The 14,119-nt window shown below is 41.8% G+C and overlaps 1 protein-coding gene across 6 annotated transcripts in view; it reads right to left on the minus strand.

Annotated features, from left to right (window-relative positions):
- Window positions 1-14,119, minus strand: part of OSBPL5 (oxysterol binding protein like 5) — a 175,043-nt gene that overhangs the window by 26,795 nt on the left and 134,129 nt on the right. For all 6 annotated transcript variants that reach the window (XM_083863481.1, XM_083863486.1, XM_083863483.1 and 3 more), the window contains 2 exons: window positions 11,407-11,491; window positions 2,158-2,329 (listed from right to left, as the gene is read on the minus strand). In XM_083863481.1, coding sequence (XP_083719607.1) covers window positions 2,158-2,329; window positions 11,407-11,491 — 257 coding nt within the window. The remainder of the gene's footprint in view (window positions 1-2,157; window positions 2,330-11,406; window positions 11,492-14,119) is intronic.

Below are 14,119 nucleotides of genomic sequence, written 5' to 3' on the forward strand. Positions count from 1 at the left end.
TTAAGCCTTTGATTCACCCACACGGTTCTCTCCCTCATTTTTATATGCTACTAAAGACATGGATTTTGAAATCACTGTATAATCTTGATTTGTTTCCCAGCAGGAAAGGAGAAAAGCAGCCAGCAGACAAATGCAACTTTGGCTCAACAGAAAATCTGCCTTTGCCAGCTCCCAGGGGGTTTTGTTCTCCCTATAATATCCATCATCTTCCCTTTCTTTTTCTGTTCTTGACAGAGTAGTTTGGCTAATTTGAAGATAGAGTTAAATGTAATTAACTGCCCCCCTAACAACGGCATGCCAATTTAATTGGTAAGATTCCCTGTAGGGAAAGCATTTAATTAGAATGATTGAATCCCTGTGAGCAATCCACTGTCACTGGCAAACCAAACCCACTTTGCTCAGCACTTGCACAGTTTGGGGTTTGCATTCTCTCTTATTTAAATATTCTTCATTTCTTCAGGGATGACAGCAAGTCATCCTCCTGTCCTGCAACCCTCAGACTCCCCTGGGCTTTAAGCACTGAGGAATTTGGGTACATATTCCCAATAGCGGTAGGACTCAGAAAGGAGAGTCTACTGTTCAGATGATCACATGCTGAATGCCCAGCTTGAACCAGACTCAGCTAAAATATGAGCCTTTAAGAAGTATCTGGTTGCAATTGTGGGTACTCTGTCCTGCTGAAAACCCTGCCATGTGTGCTGCTACTACTGAATTCCATATTTGAAGAGGGCTTTTGAAGTTGGACAACTAAGAGGTGAAATAGAGGCATCACTTAGGCATCATTCAGACATCATATTCTGAAGAAATACTTTACTACAGTTTTAACCCTATCTTCTGCATCAGCTCACAGTAGCCATGGGTTTGCCTGAAGGTTCTCAGTGCCAAAGGCTCCATTTTAATATTATGTATATTTCTGTACACGCATCCATCAGCCAAAAAACAAGTCCAGTGCATTCTTGAATTCATTATCACAGTGAGCACAGAGACTCCCAGGCATAAGGAAAGAATTATGAAAGAAGTCTACTAGCTCAAGTACTAGGGCACATGATGTGGTAAGAGATTAGATTTCCTTTTCTTCTTCCATTTCTCTTCAGTAAAGCTCGCTTCAAACTCCAGATAAAAATCCATACAGCAGAACTGGAGAACACATGCTGGGATTAGCAGATCCTATCAGGGCAAAGGGCAGACTGAAATGCTGCCATCCCTTTGGTCCCATGGGGCCAGAGAGACCTTCACACTCCAAAGAGGACTCAGACCCCTGCTGTTGTTATAACAGAGACCAAGAAAACCCTTAAAGGTGAGGTCCTGCTCTGCAAGGCATCATCTTTGCAGACTGCAAGAATTGCTACCCTAGAAACTGCATAACCAATGGTGCATTGCTGTGACTCTAAAAGTCAAATTCCAATCAGCAGAACTAGAAATAGATACTACCTCTCCCAGTTCTCACACCAAAGGCCAAATGTCTATGCCAGGAGGATTTTTGAAGTTGCTTATTCAGCTATAAACAACAGCGAGGCCTGGGGCTTTTTAATGTGTAGAGTTTTGATGTTCCAAAATGCTGCAGTAATACCAGGAATATGAATAGAAAGGAGGCTGTAGGGACTTTCCTCCCCTTATGTAAAAATTTCTCTGATTCATCAAGGAAAAAATTGGATACCCCTCAAAACTCCTGCAGAGAGAGAAAGGAATTATAAAGCTAAGGATGCAGTGTGTGCACTCCGCTGACTATGACGCAGTATTACTAGGGAAGAGTACACATTATTAAAAAATAGATCAGACTCAGAGCCATATGGGCTAGCAACACACAGACATTGTTAGTGACTGTGTCTGTGTAACTACAGCAGCTAGATTGTGCAATCTTTACTCAGGCAAGCCATTTTTCATGCTGGCATTCCCAGACAACATTTTGGCCCAAGCAGGGGACAGAAGAAAGTTGTTTATGTACAAACAAATACAGCTGAGATTTCCCCCAGCCCGTGTGTTCAAGCAGTAGGTGGCAACACCAAGCCCATACATTAGTGAGGGATGCAGCAGCAGAACACACAGGCTGGATTTTAAACAGATCCCCTTGGTGGACTCTGCCTAGATGATGCTCCAGTTTGTGCCATATGACACCTCTCTGTGCATTAAAGAGCAACGAACAGCCCCAAATCTTACTGGAAGAACTCCTGGTCTGACATAGCACTGGTGTGTAAGAGGTGGTTGAGCCCTGCATGTGCAGAATCACTGGAGCAGTTCACTTCTCCATCCTTGCCCTGCTTGGAGGCACCGAGCCGGAAGAGGCTGGAGCAGCGCAGGGCAAGCTCCAAAGCATCCAGCCAGCAGCGGCCTGTGGAAACAAAAGGAATTATTTCAGCATAGCAGAGTAAATAATACAATTCATGCATTGCTTCTCAAAAGCTTCTTGCCTGGGAGTAAAGCTCATTATCATTATAATTCAGGAAGTCACTGTTTAGAATGTATTTTTCATATATACAATCTCTAGGTTATCTTGCCAGGAATGGTGTGTTTTAGTGGCTGCATGAGTAATACATCTGCATGGGTGATACAGTGGGAAGCTCATCCCAACTCCCTCTTCCCTAATAACACCCCCTTCTGATCTCCCACAGCTTGCTCACATCCCATTGCCCCTTTCTGATTTAGTCTAAGATGCAGGGAATCTGTGCAGGTACCATGCTTCCACACCACCCAGCATCTCATGTCTGCAAGTAACACTGTCTCCAAAACACATTCACCACTTGACATCCCCACCTCACACACTTCCCCAGGGCAGGGAGATACCAGGGCACTGAGCTGTGTGGGAGAGGTTTTTTGCTTACTCTGGGATCACTGAATCACAGACTGCTCAGGAGTCCCATGCTGGCTCTAGGGCAGCAGTAACCACCACTCCAGTCAAGATCCAGGATGGTCAATATGTGACAGATTGAGACTAGAGAAAGCTGCCAGGTTGTTCATTTTCCCTCTTTCTCTGCATTTTAAAGATTTTTTTTTTCCAGTCCTTCTCTCTGCCTGCTCCAGCAGATAATCTGGGTAGAGCATAGGTTTTTTTTATTATCTTGCCATAAAAAAATCTTTACCTGAAGATTTTGGGTCCATTTTGTAGAAATTATAGGCATGGCACAGAGCCAAGACAAACTGCAGCCCCTATGCACAGCCACACTGAATTTCCTTATGGTCTGCACAGTCCCACAGACAGACAGCAAATGAAAAGCACAGGAATCCAAGCTGACCCTTGACTCCTTTTGCAGTGATCCATACAAGGCTACAAAGCTGTGTGTTAAAGCCCAACCAGCACAGTGCTGGAGCTGCTGTGCTCCTGGAAGCACCTGAAAATAGCCTGCTTCTGTAGTGCAGTCATTAATGAGGCCAGGGCACCTGCAAATTAGCTGAACATTCGAGAATTGAAGTATCAAGGGAGTGATCCTCTAATTTCAAGCTTGTAAAACAGAGCTCTTCATTACACTTCTCAGAATACATTTCATAATAATTAGAAGCGTGATTGAGAGGCAGTGAAGGAAACAAAGGATTTTGCTTGAGCAATGGCAAGTGCTGCAAACAGGGTTTCCCTGGACTGCATTCATTCCTGGTCCCATTTGGCAAAATTTTCCATTAGATTCTTTTCTATCACACAGCATCAGGCACATGCATAAATCTCACTGGGATCCTGCTGCTCTCCTGGGCAGAATTCCCATCAACTTCAACATGACCAAAATTTAGTTCTGTAAGATCAATAAGAGTTTAAAAAAAATAATCTAGAATATGTATATGAAGAAATGTTTATAAATTTGAATAAATTGTTTATAAATCTTAGAAGAATTGCACTTGAACATTTAACCACAAACACTGCAGAGCATTTATTCTAATTTTATCCAATAAATTCCTTCAGCACAGCTTATGATTTATTAATAACATCACAAATAATGGTTAATAAAAGATTAGAAAGGTTGAATGCTATTGGAATTGATTTCGCACTATTCTGTATTTAACAAATATTCTTGCATTACGGCTTTACAGGCAGAGATTTATTCCCTTCTCACTATGTGGAGGATTTGCATGGATAACCCATTAGAGTTAATGGTTGCACTGAGCACAAATCCACCTCCTCCTACATATCCTTTCTCCCCCAAACCCACCACTATGCAAATCTGTTTCAGGCTGTGCCACACAAGGAAGAACACTCCTGCTCAGGCTCCCCGCCTTGATTCTCCTTCGCCTTTAAATTTGCTTTTCTTTTCCAGCTCCACAGAGCAAGGACTGTGTGATTTGACATTTGGAAATGCTGCATATGTCAAGATATTTTTGTATTAAATAGGCTGTTAAAATCAGGTGCTTTGACAGGTAGGTTGATTTGTAGCAGCATGAGCCCTTTGAGGCAGCACCGGGGTCATCTCCTCTGTGCTCTGCAGCACTTATTATCCTATGACAGCTGAGGCAAGGGTGGCCCCAAGTCTCCTTCAGACATTCCCCTTCCCTGGGGATGTAGACAGAGCAGCCCAGGCTGGCCATGACCCATGGGCAGCTTTTATCCCCACCCCACTGCCAGAGGTGTTCACCAGTACTGACATGACCTTACAGGCTTGGTCAAAATATTTGGGTCATCACGTCACCAGAGGGAATTTCTACACAATATATCTAGGGTTTCCACCTCTTCACATAACTTCCTGGGAAGTGTTATGAGAAACCTGAATCTTTTCTGAAGCTTTATTCAAGGAGCTTAAATTAAAAAAACCCCAACACCTCTAAAACATTAAATATTCATTTTAATAGTCCCAGGCAGATACACAAAGCTTTACAGGAGCTCACTGTGCATCAGGAGTCAGCATTCCTTGTGCCCTGCAGCAAACAGAAATGGCATCAGTGTATACTCTTGTTTTCACTTTAAACAGAAACTGAACCAAAGGGATGCAGAGCATCCCCAAACCCAGAGATGGGCCTTCAGCCATCAGGTGGTGCTGTGAATCCAAACAAACATATGTCACTAACCCATATGTAAAATACAGGCTTACCCCTGCAAATAAAAAGGTTACATTCTTTGCAAGTCAATGGTGTGTTAATTGCAGCATAAACCCATAAAATTATACTCTCTCAATTACAGGGATTGTACACAAGATAAACCTGTTTCCTTGCTAAAGGCCTATATGAAATGTTTTTACACCTCAGTGACCTCTCTATTGAGCAGTATTCTTCTGGATTGTGAAGATGATACAAAAATGCTAGCATTTGGATTACTTAATTGCTTACCTGACAAGTCTACTCACTCCCTCAGGAACTGCAGAAGGGGAGAAATTAATGTGGTCACATAATTAAAGGCTGTCACCTACAGTCGCAGTACAGCATGAAGGCTTCATGGCTACTTCAATTCTCACATGTTCTAATTTTGAGTGGGTGACTCAAATAGGGTTTTTTATATACAGGGTAATTAGACCAGAAAAGAATGTAAGATGTGGGTTCCTTCAGAGATGAATGGTAGCCCAAAAGGGTGCATATGAAGGAAGCAAAAAAAAAGTTACAATAATATTCTTTTAGGGGGTTTGAAGCTTCAAAGTAAAGACTGCAATCAATTATCAGTTATAATTTTTCACAAACTGTGGCTTAAATTGAGCATATGTTTAAATTCTGAAGAAAAACACAGAAGTATATTGTCCGCTTGTGGCAGAATCTCTCCATAAGCTTTTAAGCTCTTCTCAAATCAAATTACATAGAAACAGAGAATTGTTTATGTTGGAAAATACCTCTAAGATCATCAAGTCCAACTGTTAACTCAGGACTGCCAAGTCCTCCATTAAACCATGTCCCAAAGTGCCACATCTGCATGTCTTTTAAATACCTGCATGGATGGTGACTCAGCCACTTCCCTGGGCAGCCTGCTCCAGTGCTCATCCACTGAGCAGGTCACCTTGCCATAGAAGGAGATCAGGTGTCTTCCCCAAACCCAGGCTGGCTGGTCCTGATCCCTTGGTTGTCCTGTACATGCCTTCAGGCACAAACAGGAATCACTATGGCTCCTTGCAGGACACTCCCTGGGCAGGGCACTGCTGGCACCATGAAGAAATCTGGAGGCTGTGAGGCTGAATAGCAGCTGGCATATGCTTGCACCAACTCTTTTTTTTTTTTTCACAGACAAAAGGAACTACTAAAGTCAAGGGACAAAAATAATTTCTTCTCCTTGGGAAAAAAAAAAAATCAAAACAACAGAAGGTGCTTATGCTGCTAACCTAGGTTCAGCTCAAAGAAAAACTTGAATATGTCCTAGTCTTTGAAGAGATCTAAAATTACAAAAATATCTCACAGGACAAAAACAGGCAGCACTGAAAACACTAAGCTATTCAGTTTTGAAATTCTTTGCACTCACCTAGAACAACTCACAATCTGATGTGCCAAGTCTATCGGCCACATTTTGCAGCAGCTGGTCACAGAGGACACAGCCAATGTTCCCTCAGCACTCACCAGAAAGAAAAATCTGCTCTAGATGGAATCACACCATTACACAGAGAAATATCAGTCTGCAACTATGTTTCTTTTCCACTGCATTCCTGTAGCTACTGAACACCTGGGATGAACCTCTTGCCAATTAAGACTTCAAAAGGCTCACACCCAGCAACCACACATTCCTCCAGAGAGGCATCACTAAAGGATTATTACTCTTCTTGAATTATTAAAGTCCTCCAGCTTTGGTCTCGTGCCTCACATTTACAAGATAAATGCTTTTAAAAATCAACCTGAAGTAGACTGTCACCTGGAAACGATGAATTCTTGCTCAAGTGCACACAAATCAGGAATGGTGAGGAAGAGGCTGATTTGGTTCAGTCAGTGAACATTAAGGTCATCGTGTTCAGCTGACTGCTTGTTTTGCTGCACCACTTGGGTGCCTGTGTGCATGATTTCTCGCACTTTGGCTGTCAAGATTAGAGGACATGAGCTCTCAATTAGCTGCAGGTGCAATTTATGCAGTGAACTTAATGAAATATTGTTGCAAAAGCCTGGATTTTAAACCACTGGGAAAGGTCTAAGGAACATGAAACACAAACACAAAGCTAAAAAGATATTCTATTTTCTGCAGAGCTGCCAAGACCCAGAGTTGTATTTCATTGTTAACTTGGTTTCAAATTGCATTCTTGTGGTTCTTTGCTTCTGTGCATGACCCTTATTTCAATAACCTAATTTCCTCCCCAGATAGGAGCATCAGTCTGGGGGGAAGGGCCAGATGCCTAGAAAAGAAACAACACCACTGTAAGCCAGACCATCAGGATTTCCACACAACTGCATCCCCATCAGGCAATGGAGGCTACCCAAAGCGTACCTGAAGGAGAGGGCAGACAAAAAGAATAAAATGTAAACATGGTTTACAATTCCACTGTTAAGATTTTAACCCTTGGTAATCTGCCACTCTGAATTCCATTAGTAGGAATATTCCCTGTGGCAGCAATGCCCATAGCAAAGTGGAGATCCTTACCTAAGCAGGTGACTTAAAATACTTAGGACACACCAGTTAGCTCTCAGGGGCAGCTCCAGAATGGTCTTGGGGACAGACTGGGACAGAATTAAACTACTAATTTTAAATACTCTTCAACACAAATCTGAAATGCAGACACAGTCATTGGTTTGGAAAAAGCAGTGTTCTTTTTTTCAAACTGCTAAGAAAGAAAGACCCTGCACTCGTACAGGTTGAGCCCTGTAGGCTGACCTTTCCAGAGGTTGATGTTTAAAACACATCAAAAAGCAGACTGCTGCTCTGGTCTGTGAATGTGAAATGTGCTGTAGCCAGGCAGTGGTTCTGCAGATTGTCCAGAAGTCACAATCTTAAATACTACCAACCGTCTGTCACAGATGGTACAGCAGAGGGGAAAATGGGGATTCTGAAATGCTGAGAGAAAAAGTAGGCCATGTAACTGCTGATCATGATATAGTTGCCTCTAACATATGCTGCAACTCACTATTCCCCAGCAAGTCAGAGGCCTCCACTAGTTAGTTCTATTTGCCAAATGCTTTGTTGTTCACTTTCCACTACTAATATGGGAGACTGTGTTAAGAAGAATACACCAGGACACCTCTTCAGAGATGCTGGAGATTCACACAGTATTGCACTATGGGGGAGATAGGAACATGCTACAAATATACACAAGGGCCCAGATCCCACCTGCCCCATTTGTCTCAGCTGGATTAGCTCATTTTACCTCAATCTCCTGTCTCTCTTGTATCCTCTGGGTTTGTTCAATGTGTTAAAGAAAGGAAACAAACTCAGCACACCCTTTTGAAGATGCTGCTCTACAACAGGTGAAGCCATGTAACAGTCTAAAAACATTTCAGTCTTGTCTTCTGAGCTTAAAATCAAATCATATGTATTGCAAAATACGACCCTTAATTTCCTGCAGTTTATACAGAATTCTTTAAATGTAGCAGTTTCTGTTTCTTGTGTCTTTGTCTGAGTGTGTTTTACATGACCTACTGACATTAATCCTGTCTCCAAGTTACTCATCTCCAAGTATGACACACATGTGTTTGGCCATTTGTCAGGACATGTGTTTTGGGAAGAAGCTGGTCTTCCCTCCTGTCTGGAGATTCACATCCTGCCCTTTCTACACAAAGTATTTTATTCCTACAAAAAGAGCCACTTTCCACAGCTCACTGACCTCAGCTGTGAAGTCAAATACTCTCATTCAGCTGAAAATTACACCATTTTTCATGCTAATATTCCTGGTGCAAATTTTTTTTTTTTTTTTTTTTTTTTTTTTTTTTTTTTTTTTTTTTTTTTGGTGAAGTCCACTGCTAAATGGACAGATCCCAAAGCTTCGGCTTTCATGACCACCTCATCAGACTCAGAATCTGCCAGGCATAATGTGGGTGCTCCAAACTTGTGCAGGTGGCTCTAGGGCACTGCTGGGGCTGTTTAAGAGCTTGTATTTTGTCTTGAACCAAAGGCCCTAGTTACTTTATACATAGAGATTTAGGATATTTGATTGAGAGGCACCTCAGTTTCTCCTCCTTCCCTCAATCACATCAGCTTTCCATCTAACTTTAGGACCCTGCTGGAGAGAAGCAGCAAAATAAAGGAAAATCACACTAAACCAAAAGTAACTCCATTTTGATCTGCCTGGCCTCTGCATGCTTCCCAAGAATCCTGGCCAACATCTTGGCTTTCAAAATGTGTTCCAGTAACTCAGTATTTTAAGCCCTCTTGACACTGGAGACACATAGTAATTTACTGGGCAGAAAACTTCCTGCAGGCATTTCAGCACTAAAATTTCTCATGTGCCAGGTATGACCCCTTTTGTGCTCTTCCACCACACGTTGTATGACCCAGACCCAGAGAGATCACAGCCAGAAAAGTTTTACCTCTGATGATCTCTTGGGAGCTACTGCTACCTTAGGAGCCTTTATGGGTAAGGTTAGAACAAATCTAAAGCTCTTCTACTCCATGTAACTGCCTACGGCAGACATCAAAAAAAGAGAGAGTAGAAGCTCAGCCACAGGTCTCTTTGCCAGGCTGCCTCCATGGTTTAATCGTTAATAATTAAATTAGTGGAAAGATGAGTGCATGGGTCTCTCAGGAAATAATGTTTTATAGAATCTGGATTGACAGACGGTTGTTGAAGCTATTTGGTTTCCTAAGAACTCTGTGGGGCTGTTCTGTATATCTGTTCTGTGGGCTGTGTGGATAACCAGGGTATGAAGTGCCTCTAATTTAGCAGGTCTACCCTACAGCACTGTATTTCCCCACAAGAGATTATTGCATCTATCTCATTCTAGGCAGGTGATATTTGGAGCCAGGTTAGAATCCTGTATTCCTTTACAAGAATAAGCTACAAAAGCATAATATTTTAGGAAATAGATGTGTTTCTATAGGTCTGCATAAGTTCTGCTTATTTTCATATAACTTCACTACACTGACATCTGAGATCAGTTTTCAGTGTCAAGATGGTGTCCCTCACTATGAACTGTCCTCTTTTCACTGCAGGGGGAGAATAGCACAGGAGTCTGTAATGAAGGTATGAATGTTTCCTCTTAGTCTGTCATGTCAAAGGTGCATTTGCATTATCTCATTTCCATCCCTTAGGAAAATGTAAAACCTAATCACTGGACCAGAAAGACACTACTTTCAAAGCCCATTTTGCTCCATAAGAAGTCCTTATGTCCCTAAAGTTACTCTAGATGAGACCCAAAGGAGCATATGGGATAGATGAACCCCTTTGGTGGGGTAGGTGAAAAATATCCATTAAATGAACAGCCTGGGTTAATTTGCTATGAAAAAAAAAATAGAGTAGTCTGAAGGTCAAATGGAATGAAAACATGTTTTTAATCTTCTTATCTACTTATAAATCACTGATATTTTAGGTCTGCTGAAGTAATTTACAGAGATTTTCACATAGCAAGCTGGCATGTCTGTTATATATTGACCTAAATTTACCTTCCATAATTTTGTGAATTCCCAGAACAGTATTTTACATGTGGAGTCATCAGCATCTGGGCCTGCTGTACTACAAACCACAGCACAAATAGTTTACAGCAAAATTCAGGTGGCTGAAAGACATCTATTGACAGCTCTTTAATATTACCACACCATTTTCCTCCCTTATATAAGATATAGGCAGATAAGACAAGCATCACTTTCAAGCATTTTAAATTTATGTTCTGGTGGCTGCACATCTCAAATCTTGTAAGAAAGCCAAAATGTATTGCACAGAAAATTGGTGGGTTCATAACTTTTATACTCCTCTTCCCTTTTGTGTAAGTTTGCTCCTGCAGCTCCAGGTCACAAGGAACAGATCAGAAGGTGCCTTTTTTATGCTCTTCAGTTTGTACACATTTCTTTCAGGTTCTTCAAGATTTTTGCAAACCCTCCTTGTCTTGATAGTATTTCTTTTTACTTCCTTTTCTTTCCTGTCCTATGGTCTTGTTCAATCATTGTTCCAAACTTCAGAGATAAACCTGATCTTATGCATATTCAATTACTGCTTCCCCCCCTCAATCTCCTGTATTTACCAGATCCATGGATCTCTTCTGAGTTAACTTCTATTTTTCACACAACTTTTCAGTTGTGTTTCAGAGACTTTTCAGAAGTCTCTGCTGAACTGAGGAAACAGAACCCTTTTCATACCAGTTTTGGGACTGACTCCTTCCATCCTTTAGTTTACACTGACTTAGTTCTAATTGGTTTTCCCCAACTAGAAGCTTATATCCTTCTTCCACACACATGGCCAGAGAAGTGGCTGTTCAGGGAGGGCCACGAAATGTGCCAGAAGTCTGCTTGACCTATTCACCTACCCTGAACACTGCTAAGAGCAGTATTTCAAGCTGGGTGAGCCATCATTTTTTCCTTTATACACCTTTTTTTTCCTCCATCAACCTATTTTCTTTACTAGCAGGAAGTATGCTATCTGGAGAAAGCAAACAAACCCCCAAACTTACCATCTGATTCGGAGGCTGCTCTGAAAATCAAGTAGCTGCTGGGAAGAGGCTGAGTGATGGAACCGACATTTTCTCCCTTTGGTCCCTGGAAATGCACACAGACAGAAAGATGTAAGGCATGGAAGCTTCAATGGATTGTTCAATGTCTTTCACCCTTCCAAGGCAGAGTGTGCATGTTTGTGACAGGAAGGAAGGAAGAAGTAGATGGTATAATTTGGAGAGACCCATTAGTAATCACAATATTGCTGCTGCAGCTCCAAGGCAGTAATGAGCTCCTATGAAAATGGGGCTTGGTCTAACCTATGCTCAGCCCAAAAGTTGCTATGTTTATTCTGATATGCTGGAGTGGAAAGATCTTATTGCTGTCACTTGGGTCAAAATCAGTCAAACTTTTGTGCAACACCAGAAGGAACTGCTCTGTGAGGTGCACGTGGAGTCTGCTTGCAGCCAGACACACTGGCAGTGAAACACCCTTCACAGGCCACCACACAAGCAGCAGAGCCACACCTTGGGCTGAGTGCCTCCACCAGAGAGATAACAGCAGCTCTCCTGGAAGTAAACAAAGGGGAAACTCCATCCTGAGTCTGTGGAAACGTGAAAAAGGGAAAACCACAAATTGAGGACCAAAGGTCCCCCAGCACGGGCACATTCGACTGGGTTGCAGTCCTTCACCTTTAAATCCAGAGAACCCTTATGCTGTGGTGCCTGGGGTGACAGCCACTTCAGGCTTTGCTCATTTTATGCTGCCTTTAGTTTAGAAGCTGTGGCAAAAAAAAAAAAGAAAAAAAAATATATATATATATACACATATATATATATATATATATATATATATATATATAAAAGTGTCTTGTAAACATCTGCCACCACGCTTTCAGCATGACCTTCAGAAATGATGCCCAGAGAAGTGAAGTCCATCCTGGATTAGACAGAAAACATTCTTTGAGCAGAACCACAGGCTCCCTCCTTGATCTCCTCCCTGTTTCCTTCTCTTCTGAACTGCAGAAGATGCTAAGAAAAAGCAGTTCCTGTATACAGCGAACAGAGCTTCATACTCTTCATGTTATGGACTTTGTGCCATAACCTGGCAGAAATAAATAGAAATCCCTCCTCCTCCATTGCATTTTCAAAGTGACCCAGCCTCTTCCAGCTCCTTCTCTTCCTCACTTTGTAACAAATAACATAAAAGCAGATAATTCTTCAAATATGCAGACATTATGTCAGAAATAAAAGCAGGGCAGAAAACATCACCAATATTCGTGTGACCACTATGTCACCTGCAGGGGGGGAGCAAGAGGTTTTCTCCAGAATGCCCCAATACACATTTCCTTGACTTTCTAGAGAATACCACACAATGCTGAAAATCTGTAGGCAGATTTTTGCAGTTTGACTATTACTCTCCTCCCTTACATGGGCCATTATAGTATCCAACCATATTCCTTGAAGGAAAGATTTCTCCCTCCCAGTTGATAAGCACAGAACTGTGACTGCTATTGAAAACTGCTCCTGTACACAAGTGCGTCACAGTTAAATGGTGGGTTTAGATGAATTTTTGTTTTTAAGTTATACTCAGAAAAACAAAATTTGGACAGAATTAGGAGTAGGGAAAGGATCAAATTGTATCTGAGTGTACAAAGATAAAGTGTTGAGAAGACAGCAGTCTCCAGTCAAGCTTTTTGCCTTCACATCTGCAGGGTTCCTCTGCTGCCAGGAGAAACTGGGATCCTTTTTACTCATTTTTGTTTTCCTCTCCCACAAGAGGTTCACAAAATTAAGACTGGTTAAAGGCTTAATAGTCAGGACTGGCAAAATTGAGATTTGATTTGGAAGCCAGGGCAGAACAGCTTAAGACATTACTAGTGATATTAATGCAATCAGGCATCATTCCCCATGGCATTTTTCCTTTCAGTTCCTTGCAGCTGAGCGTGGTGTTGGAGAACTATTGGTAAGACCATTACTTGAGTTTTTAGCACAGAGGTGGATATTTGCTCTGTTTGAGGAAAAACCCCACAACCTGACAGTACACATACAGAGAAACAGTATTTGAAAAAAAAAAAAAAGGGGGGGGAGATGGGAAGGAAGGGATAACACAAGATTCTAACAGGTGTTTAGGCATGTGGATTAACCCAAGAAACAGCAGGTCACTCTGTCAAGGAAACATATTCAACAGTAAGGCATGTTTGTGCATGGAGGGGGCCATTCCCAACACAAAAAGAAAAGAGAGGAGGCCATGAAAATAAAACCAACATTTTCACAGATTAAATGATGTTCTGTATCTGCACAGAAGAGATAACAATGCTTTCTGTCTCCCAGCCTTTGAGCACCATGCCCATGACCAGCTCTCACTACAAGTGTTATCCCAGCTGCAGCAGCACCCAGAGCCCAGCTGCAGCCCCTGTGCAGTACAACTAAGAAAGGAGCACCTTCAGATCATTCCTATCTTTACATCTGATTTGAGACTCAAGAGGCACTTTGAAAAATGTAGAGTGCTGACAGTTTTGGATAGTTTGACAAGACATCTCAGAAAATCATGAAACAAAGCTTAAAAAAGGAGGAAAAAAATTCTCCTTAACAGTGTGGATAACCACAAGGATGAAGATGAAACTGTTGTGTTCTGGAATGGAATAATGACTAGAAAACCAGCAGTGCAAGACCATTACTAGAACTTTTTCTTTAAAGGAATGACTCAAATTCTTACAAATCAACAAAATTA

The sequence above is a fragment of the Zosterops lateralis genome (assembly GCF_965231275.1).
Source record: "Zosterops lateralis genome assembly, chromosome: 6".
Classification (NCBI taxonomy): domain Eukaryota; kingdom Metazoa; phylum Chordata; class Aves; order Passeriformes; family Zosteropidae; genus Zosterops; species Zosterops lateralis.